This window comes from Arvicola amphibius, chromosome 5, assembly GCF_903992535.2.
Source record: "Arvicola amphibius chromosome 5, mArvAmp1.2, whole genome shotgun sequence".
NCBI classification, from domain to species: domain Eukaryota; kingdom Metazoa; phylum Chordata; class Mammalia; order Rodentia; family Cricetidae; genus Arvicola; species Arvicola amphibius.
In genome coordinates, this window is record NC_052051.1 from 47,843,046 (window position 1) to 47,864,368 (window position 21,323).

The following is a 21,323-nucleotide window of genomic DNA, read 5'->3' on the forward strand; positions in this document are numbered from 1 at the left end:
CAAGTTCAAGAGCCGGGCCACACAATCGCAGAGATGGGCAGGATGAAATTTCTAAAATATTGATTGGGTCAGTACAGCACAAAAGTCAAAGAAGCTGTTATCCAAGCAAGAAACATATATGTTTCTAGAAACTCAAGATATATGTTCAGAGCCCCACATGCCCGTGATCCTGTCTATAGCAGAACCTTAATACATTGACAAGAAGATTATTTTGTTTTGTTTGTGTGGGGGCTGGGAGGGAGGGGTATTAGTTTGGTTGTTTGATTGGTTGGCTTTGTTTTGTTTTTCTAGAGAGAAAGAGTCTCTCTTATGTGGTTCTAACTATCCTAGAGTTCACTGTGTAGACCAGGCTGGCCTCAAACCCACAGAGATCCTCCTACCTCTGCCTCCTGGGTTCGGGGATTAAAGTCATGTACCACCATGTCCAGCTAAAAAATAAAAAAGTTTGCAGAGACTGAAGTCACTGAAGGACAGAGCTGGTCACAGCAATCCACTGCCAAGCTGCCTCACCTCCCAGAGCCCCTTGTCTTCCAGGGTGGGACCGCAGTTGTAGATGGAGCTGCGGGCTGTGTCCCACCACCCGGTTAGCTTTACACCCGAAATAACTACACGGAAACTGTATTCTTTTAAACACTGCCTGGCCCATTAGTTTCAGCCTCTTATTGGCTAATTCTCACATCTTCCTTTAACCCATATTTAGTAATCTGTATAGCACCACGAGGTGGTCGCTTACCAGGAGAGATCTTAACCTGCATCTGTCTTGGAAAGGAGAAGCATGGCGACTGCTTGAAGCGTCTGCCTCATTTTCCTCTTTCCAGCATTCTGTTCTGTCTACTCTACCCACCTATGTTCTAACCTATCGGGCCAAGCAGTTTCTTTATTAATTAACCAATAAAATCATCAGATAGATAGAAGACACACCTACATCACGCAGTGGTCACAGAGTAAGAACTTGTGTACAGAGTAGTCCAGCCCACTGTAGACAACTGTATGTATAGCTCCCTTCCTCCTCCTGGACTTCCTTAGCACAGAGATGCTGTGATGGGCTACTGAAGGCCTCCTACATGGCTGGTCTTGTGTGATGCCCCCACCCACCCACACATCTTCTGACAGAAATACAAAGTTCACATCAGGGACTGGAATAAACGAAGCACTTTGAGTAAAGGAAGGTTCTCCAGGAGAGAGAGGTTTCCTGGAGACACAACATCCACCTACATAGAAACAGTGGCTAAGAAAGAAAACAGCATCACAGGCAGGAGGACCAGCCTGTGCCGAGCCCAGAGGTGACAAAGCCTGTCACCTGTCAGCTTGTTTGAGAAGCTGAAACAAGTTCTGTGTTGTTGAGGTTTGGGATCAATTTCTCTCACTCAGGTATAATTCCCCTTAGCCCAGCTGCTCTGAAGTTTGGCTGAACTGCATTATGAAGCTGTAATCCTATTACACAGAGTCTTCAGAGAACAAGAGGTTGTCCCTAGGCTATGTGTCATCAGCCCAGAATAGCGATTCAGTCACACTGACAATGTCGTCAGGCCCAGGAGGCTCACCCGTGAGCAATCTGCAAGGGTAGCCAAGGAATAAGCAAGCACCACAGGAAATAAGCACAAACGTCTGCCTGTGTACACACTGCCCAGACTGAAATGCCCCGGGTCAAACTAGACACAAGATTACAACACAGCTCTGGATTGGCACACAGGACAATGGAAGTATTTTGTTTGTTTTTCTAAAAATTTAATTTAGGATTTTAGGGCTCTCAATACATTTCAAATGCCCCTGCATAAGGATTGAGAATATAGCTCAGTGTTACTGTTCACGCCTAAAATGTCATGAGGCCCTGGGTTCCATCCTTAAAATAAATAAATAATAAATAATGTATTAGTAAATAATAAATAGAAGGCCACCAAATGTCTCAAGTATGAAATAATAAATAATATTAATTAATAAATGATAAATAAATAAAAAGCCACCAAATGACACAAACCAGATCCCCATAACATTATGATCTGAACTGATCAATTCTCTACCAAAGAAACCCCTCCCTTCATTTCTACAGTAAGTCATCCATCTATCCATCATATGCTCACAATTATTTACTAGTCATTAAGTATCAAGTCTTGATCTAAGTTCAGAAGGGGCAATGGTAACCAAGAAAAGACAAGATTTGTTCTCTTGCTTAAATTCTTTGGAATCACTAAAGGACTACAGGACAGGCTGAGTAAAGGGTGAAGAAGGACCCGTTGAACATCTAAGAAAATGTCTCTGCTTCTGAGGGTGAGAAGATATCCTTCTCCCTAACTCCCTAGACAAGTTCAAGTTCCACAGTCACGAAACCCAGACGGGCCCATCCTCGACCCATCATTCCAATGACCTGAGGTCTTTTCCTCTTCCTACTGTTTATACATTCACGATGGATCATGTCTCTTCAGATCATTATGGTAGTCCTAGTTGTCAACACTTTGTTCTCCCATTCATTAGCCAGCTGTGGGACAGTCACACAAGTCTCAGCCGGGCGGTGGTGGCGCACGCCTTTAATCCCAGCACTTGGGAGGCAGAGCAGGTGGATCTCTGAGCTCAAGGCCAGCCTGGTCTACAAAAAGTGACTTCTAGGACATCCCGGGCTACAAAGAGAAACCCTGTCTCAAAAAATGAAACAAAACAAAATAAACGTAAATCTCACATCCTTCTCCTGCATCCGAGCCTCCCTGCAGCCTCCCCACCATCCATCTGCCCTCAAGCATCCCCTGGGAGCTCAGGTTGTGTTAACTCCTGGGTGGCACCCAGCTGGAGCACACTGTTCACCTACTCTGTGACTTTGTGCATTCTCCCAGGCCTGGAATGCCCTTCCATTACTGTGTTAGCTGACTAGATTCTACCTGGGTGTCAAAACTCAGTGTAAGGTCTTTGGGGGATCCTCTGAGTGGTCAAAGCTAACCCTGGTGGCAACTGCTCATATTAGCATTTCTGTCACACTGACTGTAGCTGCTGGACTCTCTGGTTCCCAGCCTTCTCATTTCCCTGGTGAAAGCTAATTCAGGGGGCCGAATTCTACTCTTCAGCCAGCAGTTAGATATAGAAAACAACAGGCTTAAAGAAAATAGACAACAGAAGGGCTCTTACAAAGTGAAAAATAATCAAGCAAATAAAACTAAAATTGGAAAGATGACTCCTATAGAACAACCTTGTCGGGATATGAGAGAGCATAAAGAAGAGGGGTGATCAGACAAAAATGTCCTAACCGCCAAATAAGAGAGTTCTGAGTTGAGAGAAAAGCTCTGTAGAATGAAAGGAGACATAGTTTTAAAATTGAAAGGGCCTACCCCATGGCACACAGGATGAATGAGAATCCAAACCTAGATACATCACTAAGAAATCCCCACACTTGAGACTTGAGACAAACAGTTCACAGAGAGAAAGTGCAGATAGGTACACCACATGGAGACACAGGGTTTCCCACGGACAGACTGGGTGCAAAATGGTAATGGAGAAACACCCTTAAAGTTTTTTGGGGGGGATGGGGAGTTATTTTCAATTTACAAGTCTCAGTTAAACAATCCGTCATAAGTAAGGGCAAAATAAAGAGCACTAAAAGCACATTAAGGAGTCAAAATATTGTCATTTACATGTCCTTCTAGATATTAAATATTTTTATAGCAACAAAACTAGAGGAAATCTAACCAAAAAATAAGACAGGACTTAAAAAAAGGACTAACTACCACCAGAAGTCTATCAAAACAAACAAACAAAAAAGATAAAATGAAGATGTAACTGCTTTTTCTCTTCTAATGAAGAAAAAAAGGCAACTGAAAACTACAGGAGAAAACAAAAGTCTTACAAAGATATAATTATGTAAATATCAAACATTTGTGATTTGATTAATTAATGCAGTGTAAGAGAGTTATTACATTGACTTTGTTGTTAGGATATTATTCTTCAAATTGCAAAAGTGTTTTGACATTTTATATATATATATATATATATATATATATATATATATATATATATATAATATGTGCCTGTATTCTATATAGTTCTATTGTGAACAAATGCATAGCCCTGGCCTTAATAATGTAATTACAAACCAAAAGTTAGGTGTTAAGTACAGAAGGCAAAAAGCTAATGTTTTAGTTTTCACACTATAAAAATGACTAATATTTCTGCAGGCCACAGTGGGAGTGGATAGGATCCTGAAATAAAGTAATTGGGACAGGAAATGGGAGGTTGTAGAATATATGTAAGTGATCTGGTAGTCTTCACAAAAATTAAAAATAATGTAAAAGTCAGAAACTAAAGGAAAAGGGTGAAGTGGGGTTTGTGTTATTGAGCTGAACTCCCATCTCTCACAGCAGTGATGTAGAAATGCCCCAAATTCAAGAAACTCAGAAATACAAATAATCCACAAATTCTCATTTTGCCTCTCTTATCAGTGTTTTGTGGTGTCTGATTTAAATGGCCTAGGATATTTAAAACTTTATCTAATGAAATGTAAACTTTTTGACCTATTAAGTTTTATTATAGAGTAGGCAGAGAGATTCAAAATCATTACAATGGATTGCATTTTTAAAAACTCCTCTGAACACCTTCCATAAATGCTCATCATAAATGGCCCCTTTCCCCGTGAATGAACATCAGTGTAAAGACTGCCTCAGCTTTGTCCCTCCCTTAACCCTCTTGGTACACAGGTGCTTGGGACCAAAGAAAAGTCTTTAAGAAAAAGTCAGCATCCCACTAAAAATCAATTAGGTGGGTAGAAGCCTGGATTCTGGTCCAGCCACTAGTCATTTGACACCTGACAAATCCCAGTTTAGGTAGAATTTCCATGATTTTCAATGTGGAAAATTTTTAAATCTTTGGTTGAGCAAAATTAACCGAAGCAAATATGACTGCGTACCACAGTGATCCAGGAGCGGTTGTGGGTAGGGTCTATGAAGATACTCGGAGACCTAACCCTTGAGATGGCCCCCGTGAACTGCGAGCTCTGACCAATGCTGGGAAAGCAGTTGTGTGGTTTTATCTCACATTATTCCTCAACTACAGATAAGAATCGTGAAAGCGTCCATCTCACGGGATAGCTGAGATGGTCAAATGGGTGACTGTCCATAAACTGTTCCTTAGCAGGAGGCTCTCAGCATAGCCAGCTATAGTCAGACGGTGACTCTTCTCTTTGGGCCCTTTCTCTATGGGCCTACTAAAGCAGGGACAGAAGCATGAAATAGTGAAATGTGAAGAAAAGAGACCATGACCTTCACAGTCATCCATCCTGCATGGAAATGGGTTCAGACAGAAGCACCGAGAAAAATCTGCCAGCCATCAGTTGCCACTATCCAACCTTTAAGGGGGCACAGACGATGATCCCCAATGACAGGTGACAGAGTTTCCATGAAGCAATAAAGCTCCCCACACTGTAGCCCAGGTACACTCTGTGCCAGGTAAGTAGGCTGTCAGGCTGTGGAAGGCCAGCTCCCTCCCTAGCCAGACACAGGCAAGGAACATTGTAAACAGTCCACAGCCATGGCAGTGTCTCAGTGTACCTTACGATTGCTATGGCTGTACCCAGAGCCTCAGAAAGGTGGGTTCCCAAAGGCCTGCTCAGCTTCTGATGACTCACGGACAAGGCCCTGATCCTTGAACGGCTGGCACAGTCACGGCATCTAAGGTTTCTGTGCCACATCAAACAGGGAGTGATGCCCCAGGACTTCCCTCTCCTTCAGCACTGAAAAACTCCAACCCTGTCACACACTCTGAGGGTGTTCATCTGTAAACATGGCCTGGACATGCGACTCAGGAGGAATGGGCTGCACGCCAACTCCAGGTTACTCTGCCAGGGATCGAGAGGCCTCACTCAGAAATGTTTCTATAAAAGACATGCAGTGGGGGCAGAGTGCAGCTCAGTAGCCAAATTGGTGTTTTTCGTGTGTGAAGCCCTAAATTCAATCCCAAACATGGTGGGGTGTGGAGCTTAGATTAGAACGTGATCTCTGAGGTCCCTTCCAATCCACAATACCTTAAGGCTCCCTCTTTATGATGTGTTAGCCCCAGGTCTATATACCACCACCTCTATCCCCCTCCTAGATGTGCTCCCTCTCAATGGTCTAGAGTTCCCTTGGTGCACTCTTGAGTCTCTGTGGGGTATGAACCTGGTCCAGGTCATCTCTACCGCCCCTGCAGTGCTGAAAGGAAGGTATTCAGCACACATTCACAGAGCTATGCTCAAAACAGAAATTCTTCCAAACACCCACTTCAAACATACCTGCTTATCTCTAGCTGTATTTACAGCCAGCACCTCGGACTCTGGGGGAAAGTACAGGAGCTAAATCTTTTCAGAGGCAAATGTTGCTAAATGCACACCTTTACTCCCAATAACCCGGAGACAGAGGCAGGAGGATCACTGTGCACTGGAGGGCAGCCTGGTCTATAAAGGGAGTTCCAAGACAGCCAGGGCTACATAGTGAGACCCAGTCTCCAAAAAAAGACAAATGTTTACGTTTCTGTTGTGAAAAATGTAAATAATTGCCATAGAGACAACCCAGCAATATGTAAGTATTTTAATATCCATCCAAAGTAATACAAAGGACTTTGATTTGTTTGTTTTTCTAAGAGACATTTATGGGTCAAATTATGCCCTAAAGTCATCACAATAATCATAGATAATTTACAAGTCTTGAGCATGGCTAACACATGGCTAACGCAGCCCCTGTGCTCACAGTGACAGCAAGAAGCTAATTCAACTGATGGCAGAAGCAAATCTCGTCCCTCTGACACCCAACACAAAGCAAATACACAACAGCAAGGACACAATCTGCAAATTGGTATTTGCTGCCCTCTGGTGATCAACCCTGAGAAGTTCCCACACCAGAGACCTGGAAAGATGTGTGCTCCCAAGTCTCATCTAGGCTAAGACCATCATTCCACCAGACTTCTCAGCAACAGAGCAGGTCCTGGTCCTATGCTCTCCGCGCGTGCGAACGTGCGTGGTGCGTGCATGCGTGTGTGTATGTGTGTGTGTGTGTGTGTGTGTGTGTATGCGTGCCTGCCTCTGTGTGTGTGCATACACTTGTGTGTGTGCCTCTGTGTATGTGTTTGTGCACACATGTACATGTGTGATGTGTGTGTATACACCTCTGTGTGCCTATGTATGTGTTTCTATGTGCCTGTGTATGCCTTTGTGCCTCGATGTGTATGTGTCTCTATGAACCTGTGCGTGTGTGTGTGCCTCTGTGTGTGTGCCTGTGTGAGTGTGCCTGTGTGTATGTGCACCTGTGTGTGTGCCTCTGTGTGTGTGCATGTGCATGTGTGTGGGTGTGCCCCTGTGTGCCTCTGTGTGTATGTGTCTCTGTATGCCTGTGTGTATATATGTGCCTGTGCATGTATGTGTGTGTATGTGTGCTGGAGAAAGAATAGCACAGGCCAAGCTGCTAAAGGAGCACTGAGACCATGCTTCCCCTACAAAGATAACTGAGAGAAGAGGCACCGATTTGAATTCTCCACCACTGCTATCTGTGAGAACAGATGAGCGATGGCTCGCTGTGTACATGTGTTAAAAAGAATAAGCATCAGTTGACTTCCCCTCCAGTTTTAACAAAGCACACACTGTGTGTGTGTTGAGGTCATTGACATAGGAACCCACTACCTCTCTTTGTCCTGCCCTCCATAAGGCTACACTACCAACACATTATCAAAGGCTTTCAACTCTAACCAAGCCCTTTCAGTGCAGCTCCCACCCTGAGCCTTCATGTAGCAAGATCTCATGAAGGTGCCACTACCCTCAGCTCCCCCTCCAAACCCCAACTAGGTGTAGGCTCTCAAGTGTGGGATCATCAGATAGGTGACTTATTTTCTCTCAGGGTTGCATAGATCCCCATTAACCACCAAAGCATCCAGTAGGGCGGAGGAATGGATAGATGAAGGAAGGGAAGAATGGAGGAGGCAGAGATGCATGGATGAATGAGCAAATGGGTATATGTATGGAAGGATGTATAGGCATATCAGCAAATGACTAAAGAGACACAATAATGCAAAAATTGATGGATGGATGGATGGATGGATGGATGGATGGATGGATGGATGGATGGTAAATGGTCCTCCCTACCCCACCTGAGCCCCACTATCCCTGCAGGTCTGGGAAACTGAAGAAGCTGCCACCATTTTTTCTACCACACTTTTTTTTTTTTGATGATTTGAAGAGGCTCCTTCAATCTCTTCTCTAGATCATGCACTTCACCGGTTCCAGGAGGGTGCCCAGGGAGCATGGCTACTCTTGTCCCCAAACTACTCATATCCAAATCCCTCCCGTCATCCAGATTTGGCTCAGCATTCAACTAAGCTCCAAGCAGCTACTGCCAAGGGTGAGCTGTGTTATCACCCTCATTTGTCACCCTTACAACCTCAGAGACACCCTTAATCATCAGTGTCCTTGAACCTGATCTTGCAAGCTTCCACGTCCCTGTGTGGTTCATATCGGCAGGTTCTCAGGGAAGCCCTTCCTTTCTATGACAGCAGTTCTGTCTCTAAAGAAATGGAGAGACTCTGTGATTTTCAAGGTCACGTAGGCATAACAAAAACCCAGAGAGGCTGGCTCTAGGGCCTTAATGGCCTCAGTACAGCATCTGGAGCAGACATGACATTCCAGCTGTTTCCATTCATGTGGATTCCACTCAGCCACCTCGCCTGACACCTTTACACAGGGCCACCTCTTCTTGCCTAGTTCAGAGCCGGACCCTGGGGTGAGGGGAGGAGGCAGAGGTGATTCCCATCAGCTGTAGTCTTGACTGACAGCCTGTCAAGAAGGTCCTTCACCTACCCTCTGGGTCCTTTGACACATATATCAGTTTGCTGAAGTAGTGAACCAGACCAAATAACTTCAATAACAGACATTTTTCCCTCACAGTCTGGAGTCTAGAAGCCTGGGATAGAGGTGCCAGCAGCTAACCAGAAGCCACTCCCATTTTGTCCTCACATGACTTTGTCCCGTGTGCAGACACATGGAGATGCCTGGTAGATAGTAGTCTTAGCAAATTTCCCCATTTCCTTTGAGTTGCCTTTTTGCACACACAGTGCCCAAACACAGTCACATTGAGGTTGGCCATGTCTTCTGAATGGAACCGTGACCCATGCGGAATCCCTAAACTCTAGTGTCACTGTTGCAAGCTTTAGTTTAGTTATAGCTAAAATAAACACCATGGGGAGCTGCCACGTCTTGGAGATAGACAGTACTGGGATCGTGTGCCTGCCTGACACTTCTGAAGAAGGCACAATCTCGAGAGCTTTGAAATGTATGTGAAAATTTGCCTTATATAAAGATGAGGTGGCCATCATGGCAGAGCACCATCTGTGAGTACCCCAACCACAGCAAGGGAAGGCAATGAGGCCATCAGGAGAGGGCCAAATGGGAAGAGGGGTTCAGGAGTAGGGAGTCAAATGGGACCCTTGAGATGAGACAAGAACTTGGCCCTTGATCCATGAACATCAGAAGGCCACAGAAGGAATCAGGGTAGCTGGAGCAAAGGTAGACTAGGTACAGCCGTGCCTGCCTGCTAGACACAGGCCTTCTCAAAGAGCAAACCTTTGCCTGTAACGTCACACCAGACAAGTGAAGGGGAAGCCTAGCCCAAAACCTTGTTTTGTAAGGCGTGTCCCCCTTGGTCTAAAGGCGTGTCCCTCTTAGGCGTGTCCCTCTTAGGCGTGTCCCCCTTAGGCTAATATTGACTTATAAAATCTTGCGGGCCTGCCTGCTCTTTGTTTTCCTGCCCTCCTCGCTGGAACCTTGGATTTGTAAGTTCCCTTTCCTTTCCTTTATTAAAACTGAATTATATATATTAAAGCTTGTCTGGTGAATCATAACTGCCGATCAACCACGCACCTTCATTTGGCGTCCAACTCGGGCTGGATGGGGTGCAGCTACCAGGAGTCTCTTTGGGGGATACGCCTTTACAAGTGGGGACCAATGTGTCTTGTGCTAAAACATTTACCTTCTATGAGATGCCTGACCATGAACTAAAATTCCCCCACTACTGCCACCCTCCCGTTTGCAGTATTGTCCGCATCTCCCATACTTGCTGGGAAAGGCTTCCCAGCTACCCCAAGTACATTTCAAAGGTCTTTTAAGCCCCTCCCCCACCCTACCCCTCAGTTTCTTTTTCCTCCTGTTCTTGTTGATCATTTAAATGATCATGTCATTTTGGGCACCAAGTAGAGCATGGTTACTGTGGCAAACCTTTGAGAGAAATCTCAACATGCTGAGGAATGTCGTGGAAATGAGAGACAGTCATGAAAAGTCAGGAATCTGGGCAAAGTTTAAAAGGACTGGGCATGCCCAGCCTTGAGCTAAGATCATTGTGAGCAGCCTGGGTGACAGTTTCCTAACACATCAAGAATGCACGCAGGAGGGTAGGATCCATTTTCCATTCATCAGAGACAGCAGAAGGAACAGAAGCATCTTAGATTTCAGCCGTGGAAACACCCATCACATGTCTGAGCTGCAGGGGAAAAGGAGCTGCCAAGAGGGCCGCTCTGAATCATTCACTATGCAACACAGCCACTGGAAATGCTATTTAGTGAGCAACATGGCAGTATACACAAGGTCTAACCCCACTGAGGCTCTGTGAAGCACACCCCCCATGGCCTAGATGTTACAGTTGGGATCCGGCATGCTGCCCTCTAAACCCATGTGTTGATAGTTAAGTATCTAGCCTGTGGCACTAATGGAAAATTGTGGAGTCTTTAGAATCTGGGGCCTGATAGAAGAAAGTAAGAACAGTTGGCCTGTGCCCTTGAAGAAGGTACCATGAGCTCAGCTGCAGAGATGGTTAATCTTGATTGCCAACTTGTTGGGACTTAGAAACACCACACAAAGCTGGGTGCTGGTGGCGCATGCCTTTAATCCCAGCACTTAGGAGGCAGAGGAAGGCAGATCTCTGTGAGTTGGAGGCCAGCCTGGTCTACAGAGTGAGTTCCAGGACAGGCTCCAAAGCTATACAGAGAAACCCTGTCTCGAAACCATCCCCCCCCCACCACCAAAAAAAGAAAGAAAGAAAAAGAAAAAATATCGGCACGTCTGTAGGGATGATCTAGGTTAACAGAGGTGAGACAATCTACTCTAAATATGAATAATATTCCATGGGTTGGGGTCTGGACTGAATAGAAATGAGGAAGTGACTAAGCATAAGCCTTTCTCCCTCTCTGCTTCTGTCTGCAGATACAATGTGAGCAGCTGTCTCAAGTTCCTGCTGCTGTGACATCCCCATCATGGTAGACCATACATGCTTGAAGAGTGGAGCCCAAAGGAACCTGTCCTCCATCCAGTTTGCTCCCTATCAGATATTTTGTCACAGCAAGAGACAAGTAACTGGTATAGACCCATCCTGTCTCTCTCTGCTTCTCAGACGCCATGGCATGAGGTGTGCTCTTGTCCATGCGCTCAAGCCACAGTGCCCCAAAACCGTGAGGTGCCTGACCATGGACTGACACTCCACAGCCATTTCCTTATTAAAAGCTGACTGTCTCAGAGCTTGACATGCAAGTAAGAGAAAGTCGACTGGTGCACTGGATAATCCCACCGTCACACTGGGTAATCCCACTATCACACTGGGTAATCCCACTGGCACACTGGGTAATCCCACTGGCACACTGGGTAATCCCACTGGCACACTGGGTAATCCCACTGGCACACTGGATAATCCCACTGGCACACTGGATAATCCCACTGGCACACTGGGTAATACCACTGACACACTGGATAATCCCACTGGCACACTGGATAATCCCACTGGCACGCTGAATAATCCCACTGGCTGAAGTAGTTAGGCACACCAGTGGAAGGTTCTGATTCTGTTGTTTATTCTAAACACACAGAAACCCAAGACATTTCAGACTGCCCTACATGGAAGCATGTTTTCTGGGCATGGGAAAGATCATTTATTCCTTTGCCACAGCCAACATCTGTCTGACCAGTAACAGCAGCAGCAGCAGCAGCAGCAGCAATAGCCACATCGCCAGCAGCTCTAAACTACAGAATTTCTATTCTATGCCATGAGCTGGGCACCCTTAGTACTTCACTCTTACCTCACCATCATTGGCAGTCCCATTTTATTGGTGAGAAAATTGAGGTTCAGGGAAGGCTAAAGACTTCCCTACAGCCCCATTTCTGGATATATATGAGCTAAGACTAGAGTCCAGGTTCCCTGAGTTCAGGACCCATGCTCACTATCATCCATCTACACTGACAGAAACTAAGGATGAGCATCAAACCATCACAAAGAACTGACCCAAATGTGGCTCTTGAGATCCACAGGGTCATCAGTGTTAGCCCCATGATAATGTTCAGTAGAAGAGGAAATGAAATCACAAAAACTCACCCATCGGTCTCCTTTCCTGGAAACTGCTGCCCCACACTGTACAGATCTGGTGAGATTTAAAACCAGGTCTCAGGGCTGTAGAGTAGCACAGCAGTTAAGAGCACTTGCTGCTCTGCAGCAGACCCAAGTTCAGTTCCCAGCACCCATGTCATGGCTCACAAACATCTATAACATTGGTTCCAAGAGATCTGATGCCCACTGGCTGAGGCCAGTGCCAGGCATGCCCACTGTGCGTGTACAAGACTTGTGGCAGTGTGGATGTCCTGGTGCCATCTCCCACATGTATCTGTCTAGGCTGCGATGTTGTGGGATATCTGTACATTGTGTGACGACGTAGTGCTGTGATTGGTTTCATAAAGAGCTGAATGGCCAATAGCTAGGCAGGAAGAGATGGGTGGAATTTCTGGGGAGAAGGGGGAAAGTAGGAGGAACCTAGGTATGTAGATTACTCCAGAGACAGGCCAGTGAGATACGGAATGAGTCAGACACACAGAGTAGGGTAGAGGTAAAAGACACATGGTAGAAAGTAGATTAATAAAAATATAAGTTTATTTATGTTATAAGCGCTAGTTGAGGGCTGGAGAGATGGCTCAGAGGTTAAGAGCATTGGCTGTTCTTCCAGAGGTCCTGAGTTAGATTTCTAGCAACCACATGATGGCTCACAAGCATCTATAATGAGATTTGGTGCCTTCTTCTGGCCTGCAGGCATACATTCAGGTAGAACACTGTATACATAATAAATAAATAAAATCTAAAAAAAAGAAAGAGCTAGTCTCCGTGCCATTATTTGTGAGCTGGCAGCCCAAAGAAAAATCCGACTACAGTGCAGGGTTTCCCAGAGGCCTCTGCTATCACTAGCCATCCAGCATATGATTATGACCCAGAAGTCCTACCAGAAGACTGCTGACAGTGGTTGTTGGAAGACGTCCATGAATTGGAGCAATAGCATACAGACACTCCCTTTATACTCCAGACAACCCTGGATCAGCTCCCCATTCCTGCTTGTCCATTTTCCTCAGAACCTGAATGCTGCCAGGCCATTGCCTCATCACAAAGTTTTCCTGGGATCCCCCTCCCCCGTCAGATGGTACTGATAAGGAACTAGCCAAGACGCCAGTGACACGAAACTTCAGAATAGTCACCTGGTCTCACGTGAGAGCCACCACAGAGCAAGCATGAGCGCAGGGCGTCAGGTCAGGGCCTCGGTACTGAGCACTTGGGTTCACAATGTGACAGCTGGATCCACCCACAAAAGGAGCACCATTCCCAGGCTCTAGGGTCAGGCCACGGTGCCCATAAGTGAGTAAGAAAGGATTTTATACTGTTCAGTCACCCACAGGCCAATGTCAGGCCTGGAGTCAGGTGAATGAAATCTCGTCCTTCTCTATGGAAAAACTGGATCCAAGTCACAAATACATACTACTGTGGAGTCTACATTTTTCTTCCAGCTTTGCCAAACTCAGCGACACTTAAGACAGAATTCTCCCTCACTCAGAGACTACGAAGGCCCAGAGAACAAAACAGTGTGGAGCCACAGAGAAGAGAGAAAAATACTCCCAGAGCTTTCCTCTCTCTAAACTCTACCCAAACCAATGCATGGGAGAAGGGAAATGTGGAGACCCAGATAGCTTCAAAAATCTGGCCTTGTGAACTCTAACCTGTGATGGTAAATATCACACCTGACTAGCATATGTAGAGCAATAAGCATCGATGAACTAAGCAAAGAAATGATGACCTTCCCACGTGAGTTAATGCTTAATTGCTTTCTAGCAGACACACTCATCTTAAAAAAGATAGTCTCTCTGGGTCACCTTTTATGATGATGCTGCTTTTGCCTAGCAACACATATCTGCAATACAGATAGATGGAAGATAGCCCAAGGATGCAGAAATGATCTGTATTCACGGTTAAACAGCCCTCCTAAGCATAGCATGAATATCTCTTGCCCCATGTAACTGTTAGTTGAGAATCTTAGCCTCTGATATTGTTACTCATCCTGGAAACAATAAGCAGTAAAGTTAATTAGAATCAGAGTCTACTACCTTCATGGTACCCATGGCGTTGAAAACCACTGCCAGTCTTGAAGGGGTCAGCGTTGCCAGCATTGTGTTGAATCTTGTACTCTTATTTTGAATGGGTGAATAGTACTGTCCATCTGGAGTCACAGAACCAAACCTGTGAGGATGTAGGGAAACAGGATGGAAAAGAGGACGGTGTTTAAAACGAAACAAAGTATGGCGCTACTAGAAATGAAATCGTGTGACTCCCCTGTAAACTCAGAAATGAGACTCCTGGAAGCATCTCAAAGGGAATGCTGAGAAGGGCTTGGCTTGTGAAAGGTGAGGACAGGTTCTCTACCACTGCTAGCTGGCAGTGGAATAATAGCTCCCACAAAGGAATAGCAGGAAGACCACCACCATCAAACTAAAGCCAGGGCCAGGATGGGCAAGCACCCTGGCTTGCTTTTTTAAAACAAGGTGATGTAATTAACATCCCATAAAATTCAGCTGTTTACAACATTTGGATTTGGTGGGGTTTAGGATGTTCACAAAGTTCTACAATCATTATTACTCCTCAACTCCAAAACTTTCATCAGCCTAGAGAAACCCCACCCCAGCTGAACTCACTCTCTCTATCTCCACCCTCCAGGCTTTAGCAAACAACTTCCTGTCCTTATGGATCAGCTTACTCTGTGCATCAAAGGGAACAAAATATATCATGTGTTTTTGTATCTGGCCTCTTTCACTTGGCACAAGGTTTGCAAGGTTCACCTATGTTATATAGCTTATATCAGTACTTATTTTTATGAAGGAATATTTCACTCAATCATCTTTAGCATTTATCAGCTAACAGATGTTAGAATTTTTCCACTTTGGGGATATTATGAATAATTATAACTATTTGTGCTCAAGTTTATTTGGGACAAATGGATGTACACATTTCAATGAGCATATGGACAATGTTTATATGTATATAACACACACATATCTATGTATATATGTATGCATGTACACACACATAATATATACAGATATACATGTTCATCTGGAAATAAAACTATTGAATTATCTAACTTCCAACATTTTTTAAAAAGATTTATATATTATTTGTGTGTGTGTGCATATGTGTGTGTGTGCCGCACAAGTTTAATGCACACCACTTAAGTAAAGGATCTCACTAAGGCCTGAAGAAGATGAAATGAGATGCAATAAACATCTGATTAACATTAGATCCTCTGGAACTGAAGTTAGACATTCATGAGTCATTATGTGGGCGCTGGGAACTGAATCTGGTTCCTTGCAAGAGGAACAAACACTCTTAACTGCCACGCCACCTCTGCAGTCCAAACTTAAAACTTTTGAGGAACTGCTAAGTGACTTTCCAAATCTATGAAGACACTGCCAGTGGCGCATGTCAGTTCCAATATCTTCATCTTCAACAGCACTTGGTATTGTCTGCAAGTTTTAGCACAGACGTCCTAAGGGGTGCAGAATGGCATTTCACTGGGATTGGACAGCAGCCTCCCAATGACAGTGGGGAGTTAGGGAAGTTTTCTTTTATGTTTTATTAGAAGGTTGACTATCTTCTTTGGGAAAATGTCTAATGATATTTTGTTTAGTTTTTTAACTGGTTGTCTGTCTAATTAACTGGTATAGTTTTCCCATTCTGAATGCTAGGCCCTTATAATATATTTGATTCACAAGTCTTTCTCAGCTCAAAAGTCAATTTTCACTAAGTTTTTACAATTTTTTATAAACTCCAAGTGCCCTACTTTTTCTTTGGTTTTTCTTTACCTGTACTTTTGGTGTCATGTTTAAAAACTCATGGATGAGGCAAAGGTCACTAGCTGTATAGCCCAGGCCTCTTCTAAGAACTGTGTGCATCTGTGTTGGGTGGTGTGAGGTAAGAATTCAACCTAACATTTTTGAATATAGATAGCCACATGTTCTAGAACCACTTGTTGAAAAGACTATTGTTTCCTTTCTGTCTTGGTTCTCCAGAAGTCTAGTAATTGTCAATAAATTTATGCGTAGACTATTCTACCCCGTTGTCCATATAACTACCCTTATGTTAATGCCATGCAATCAAGATTACCACAGCTTGGTCTTAAGCTTTCAGATTCCAAGTATGAATCCTCCTACTTTATTCTTTATGAAGATGTTTTTTTTTTATTCTAAGTTCCCTATACTTGCATGTAAATTTTAGGATGAGTTTATTAATTTCTTCAAAAATGAAAATGGCAGCTGAGATTTTTTAGAGAGATTATATTGAATCATTTACTTATATCTATTAACTGGTTCACTTTCTAATCAAGTGATGAACCAAGACTTGCTCCTTCAAAATCCTATGTGGCTACTGCTCTTTTGCAGTTATGAGGGACAACTTAAATGGTAATGAAAAAATGTTATAAATCAAATCTTGCTCATCAAAGTGATTAACTACAAACAAGCCCACTATCATTCTGCTTTCTCACGGGATCTGATTTGCTAATCTCTAGTGCTTTTGCTGGGCCTTTCCCATTGACCAGTGGCTTCTGAGGCCACACCGGACACTGGGATCTGATTAGGGTGATAGAATATGGGAAGCTGCCTATTGTGACTTTTCTTCCCCCTTCCATCCCCCAGAGTGGGTGATGCTGACAGGAGCCTAGGAAATGGACAGGAGCCTCTAGGGAAGGCTAGAGGGCCTCAGACCCACTTTCAGAAGCACTGGTGTCTGCTGAGATTTTCCAGGACATCTATAAAGATGTCTTTGCTATTTCTGTTCTATTTACCACCAGTTCACATAGGGTGGGAGACAAAGAGAATGTGGTCCATTCTAAGTTTGCTTCCCACACAATTTTCTTTGACTTTTGCAAGTGACTACATGTATTTGTTGACAAGAACTTCTAAGGAGCAAAGATAAGTAAAGGAAAAACTCCACTGCAAAGCAAAATAGAAAGTTTATTTATGCCCAGATTGTTGGCTCTACCAGTGACTAAAGTGCAGCTCTGGCTCCGGATTTGCAGTTCACAGGAAACACAGCTGAGGCACTGAGGTAGCTGGTGTTTCCTAGAATCTGCAAAAAAATACCATCTTTAACCCTGACTTTCATCAATGATCACACCAGAGAAGGAAACCTCCACCTCACTGTTTGAGTCACCTTGACTTCCTTGTGAACGCCTGGGCATTTTCCCTCCAGTTGACAGCAGTTTTAACTACCTCCTCCAATGAAGTGTCTTCTTTCTAATACAATATTTCTTATTTATTCTTTGAGAATTTCATGCATGCATACAGTGTATTTTGATAATGATCAAAAGGAGGTGTCTTAACTTTTCACACCCACAGGGGAAGCAAGCAGCACACATCAGTTTATTTACAATTGCCAAAATAAAAAGAAGTTAAATGCCAAACAACAAGGAACTGGGGACATAATTCATCAGTTAGTTAACATAGTACTATGGTGCATTTTAATGGGAATTCTTAAAAGAATAGGAGATACTCTATGTGAAAATTCTAATATAGGTCTCTTTTTAAAAAAATATTTTATTTATTATGTATACAGTGTTCTGTCTGCATATACACCTGCAGGTCAGAAGAGGGCACCAGATCTCATTACAGATGGTTGTAGCCACCATGTGGTTGCTGGGTCTTGAACTCAGGACCTCTGGAAGAGCAGCCAGTGCTCTTAACCTCTGAGCCATCTCTCCAGCCCCTATAGGTCCCTCTTTTTAGACATATTGGCATAGAGAAAAGTCTACTGTAACAATTATTATGTCTGACAAGTGTCATGTTGGAGCATTTATATTTTTCTCTATTTGCTTATCTACCTTTTCCAGTTAGTTGTGGAAACCCTTGAGGGGAGACCACTTGGTCCTGCAGTCCGCAAGACCCCAAAACTAGAGGCCTCATTTTTGGGAACAAGGAGACCATCTACACAGACCTTAAGGAAAAAAATTACTCACTTATCCAGCAGGTTCTCTCTTGGAATCCGAACCTTGTTAAACATCAAAATTCCGTTATCCACACCATTCAGACCTGGGGGGACAGATTTCAAATGGAGATTCAAGGGAAAGCTATACAACATTCCAAGATGGTCTCAGCTACTTCTTGGCATAAAACACAAACCTTAAACATTTACAGAACTGCAGGTGTTCTTTTGTTAGGGGGTATGCCTAGGATGTTGTCTGTTTGTTCTCTGGGCCCTGGCTCAGACACACCTGGCCCATTCCCAACCCCCACCCTGAAGAAGAACCAGACAATGGTGTGGTTTTCCTTGTTTGCAGCCCCCACCCCTCACAATGTGCTAGAGACTCGGGTTCAGGGTCTGATGGGGCACATGTCCCTCCCCAACAGCAAACATTATTAAAAGGAAAGAGTTCAGGGCCTGAGGAGACAGCTCAGTGATTAAGAGCACTTGTTGCTCTTGCAGAGGACCCGGGTTCAGTTCTAAGAACCCACAGAGTGGCTCACAACCATCAGCAACTCCAGTTCCAAGAGACTGAGGCTTCCTTCCAACCTCCCTGAGCACTCAGCCCACATGTGGTGCACAGACATGCAGGCAAAACACTCACACATAAAATATAATTTAAAGCTAAATAAATAGATAAAAATAAAGAGTGTTGAGGCAAGAGAAAGCATGAGACACTGGAGACAGACCAGCCTGTCCCCATGCACGGCTCATGCTTCCTCCTCAGGCACAGGATGAACTAGTGAAAGTAAATAGCAGAAGACATGGGAAAACCAAAGCCGTCTTTCTGCAGCTGCCAATGCTGTCAGCATGTGGCACGACTTCGTCAGCAGTGGCCTGTCACTCCGCTCTCAGCAGCACTTGACACTCGAGGTACTTTCAGGGGCCATGACTGGCAGCAGTGGTTGCCTATACTAAGGGTAGGATGGGATTAATCCTCTGCTGTCCAACACGCCTCCCCTACCCCTTCCTCTCTCTTTTCTTTTTTATCCTTAACTCCTATATCCCTTTCTTTAACTGGCTTCACCTTGGAAACCTGGTCTCATTGAGAGCTATGGGATGAATTGTATCCTCCCCGTCTCCGATTTGTAGATTGAAGCCCTAAGTCCCACATCTGCAATGCAACTTTGTTCAGAAACAGAGGCAACCAAGTTAAAATGGGGTCAGTAAAGTGGGCCCTAATATAAATGATAGAAGTCCTTATAAGAAGGAGAAATCTGGAGACAGATGTGTGCACAGGGAGACTTCATGCTCATGTGAAAACGACATTCGCAAGCTGGGGCAAGAGTCCTGGACCAAAGCCTTCCATTGCCCCCTGATAGCTCCCTCATCTCAGGCCTCTATCCTCCAAAACTGTGAGAACTCAGTTGTGTCACAAATGTCCTGAGTCAGTGCTCAAGGCTCGGCAAGGGCTGTCTGGACACAAACATCCATCTGGAGGTGAAAAGCCACCAGAGAGCTAACACCTGCCCTGAGTCTAAGAAAAGTTGAGACACCCATTGGAGACTAAGCATCTTTGTCACTAAGCAATTGAGAAGTTAGGAGATAACAATATCAACACATGGTCCCCTGGCAGTTTGGTCCACTGCATGGTTTCCTGGAGATGAAAGTGGTTAGATTCTCCTTGGCTGTGGTGGGGGACGGAGGACCCATGGGGGGTATCAGCCAGCACAGATGAGGGTCACCTGAGGACTCACCTTCTTTATGCATCATATCAATAGCTGTCACCCCTGGATACATGTTTCCATGCTCATCCCTGATAGGAACGATGAAACAGTGGGGCCCTAAGGAAGGCACAGAGACAGGACCTTAGTAGGTCTCCCTTTTTCACTGCTGTCGAGACAAAGCCTCGATATATAACCCTAGGTGGCATAGAACTCACCATATAGGTCAAGGTGGCCTCTAATTCAAGTTAATCCTCCTGTCTCTGCCTTCCAAGTGCTGGAGTTACAGGAGTAAGGTACCATCCCGGCCCTAGATGACCCCTTGTGAAGAATAAACCTTCAAGCTCTGTGTGAGGGCATGTGTCTTTAATCCCAACATTTGGGAGGCAGAGGTAGGTGGACCTCTGTAAATTCAAGGCCAGCCTGGTCTACATAGAGAATTCTATGGTAGCCAGGCTACTCAGTGAAGCCCTGTCTCAAAAAATCAAAATAAAAGAATAAAACATCTTCTCTGGAACAGTATGACATTATGCTACATTCCAAATCCACTGAGTTCTAGGCACTGCACACAGCAATGACTAATGTCAGCAAATTCGGTCACCACTTTTCTTTTTTTTTTTTTTCAAGGCAGGGTTTCTCTGTAGCTTTGGAGCCTGTCCTGGAACTCGCTCTTGTAGACCAGGCTGGCCTCAAACTCACAGAGATGCGCCTGCCTCTGCCTCCCGAGAGTGCTGGGATTAAAAGTGTGCGCCACCACCACCCGGCTTGGTCACCACTTTTCTATGGAAGATAAAGTTAGTACATATTTTTACAAGACAAAACTGGCCCTGTGGGGCATGTTTTCAGAGTGAAGACCTGGTGGGGGAACAGCAATAGCAAAGAGGATTCTTTCATGTTGGTAACAAACCTTGTGACTTTCCCTCAATGAGGAGCTGGGCGAAGACGGCAGCACAGTTCCCGTCCATGGCGTTGCCGATGTACATCTTCTGGGCATCTTCACACGGTGTGTCAATCACGAACTCCTGCACAGAAGAGGAAGCCACAGAGTATTTGCCTCCATGTGGCTCACTTGAAGCCTGAACTCAACACAACGAATACCTTAAAACAGATACGCAGTGTGACGAAGACTCGGGGGCTCCTGGGAAGCCACCGTCTGAACTCTGAACTTTGTGCTGTCTGCCAGTCTGTGAATGTACTTTACCTCCATCTTTGCTTTGACCGGAAATTAAAATGGGTTTTCATTTTGGTGCATAATTCAATCAGAAAAATAAGTAGCCAGTTTTCATTCATTCATTCATTTCCCGTCTCTGTCTTTAACAGTGTCGGGCTGATGTGTGCTGTCTTCTTCACCCACTGGTTTTCA

General features: G+C 44.6%; 1 protein-coding gene across 1 annotated transcript in view; it reads right to left on the reverse strand.

Moving 5' to 3' along the window:
* Positions 1-21,323, reverse strand: part of Acoxl (acyl-CoA oxidase like) — a 257,337-nt gene that overhangs the window by 206,600 nt on the left and 29,414 nt on the right. The window contains exons 5-8 of the mRNA XM_038330539.1: positions 20,868-20,982; positions 19,994-20,080; positions 18,292-18,364; positions 14,390-14,522 (exon numbers count right to left, since the gene is read on the reverse strand). Coding sequence (XP_038186467.1) covers positions 14,390-14,522; positions 18,292-18,364; positions 19,994-20,080; positions 20,868-20,982 — 408 coding nt within the window. The remainder of the gene's footprint in view (positions 1-14,389; positions 14,523-18,291; positions 18,365-19,993; positions 20,081-20,867; positions 20,983-21,323) is intronic.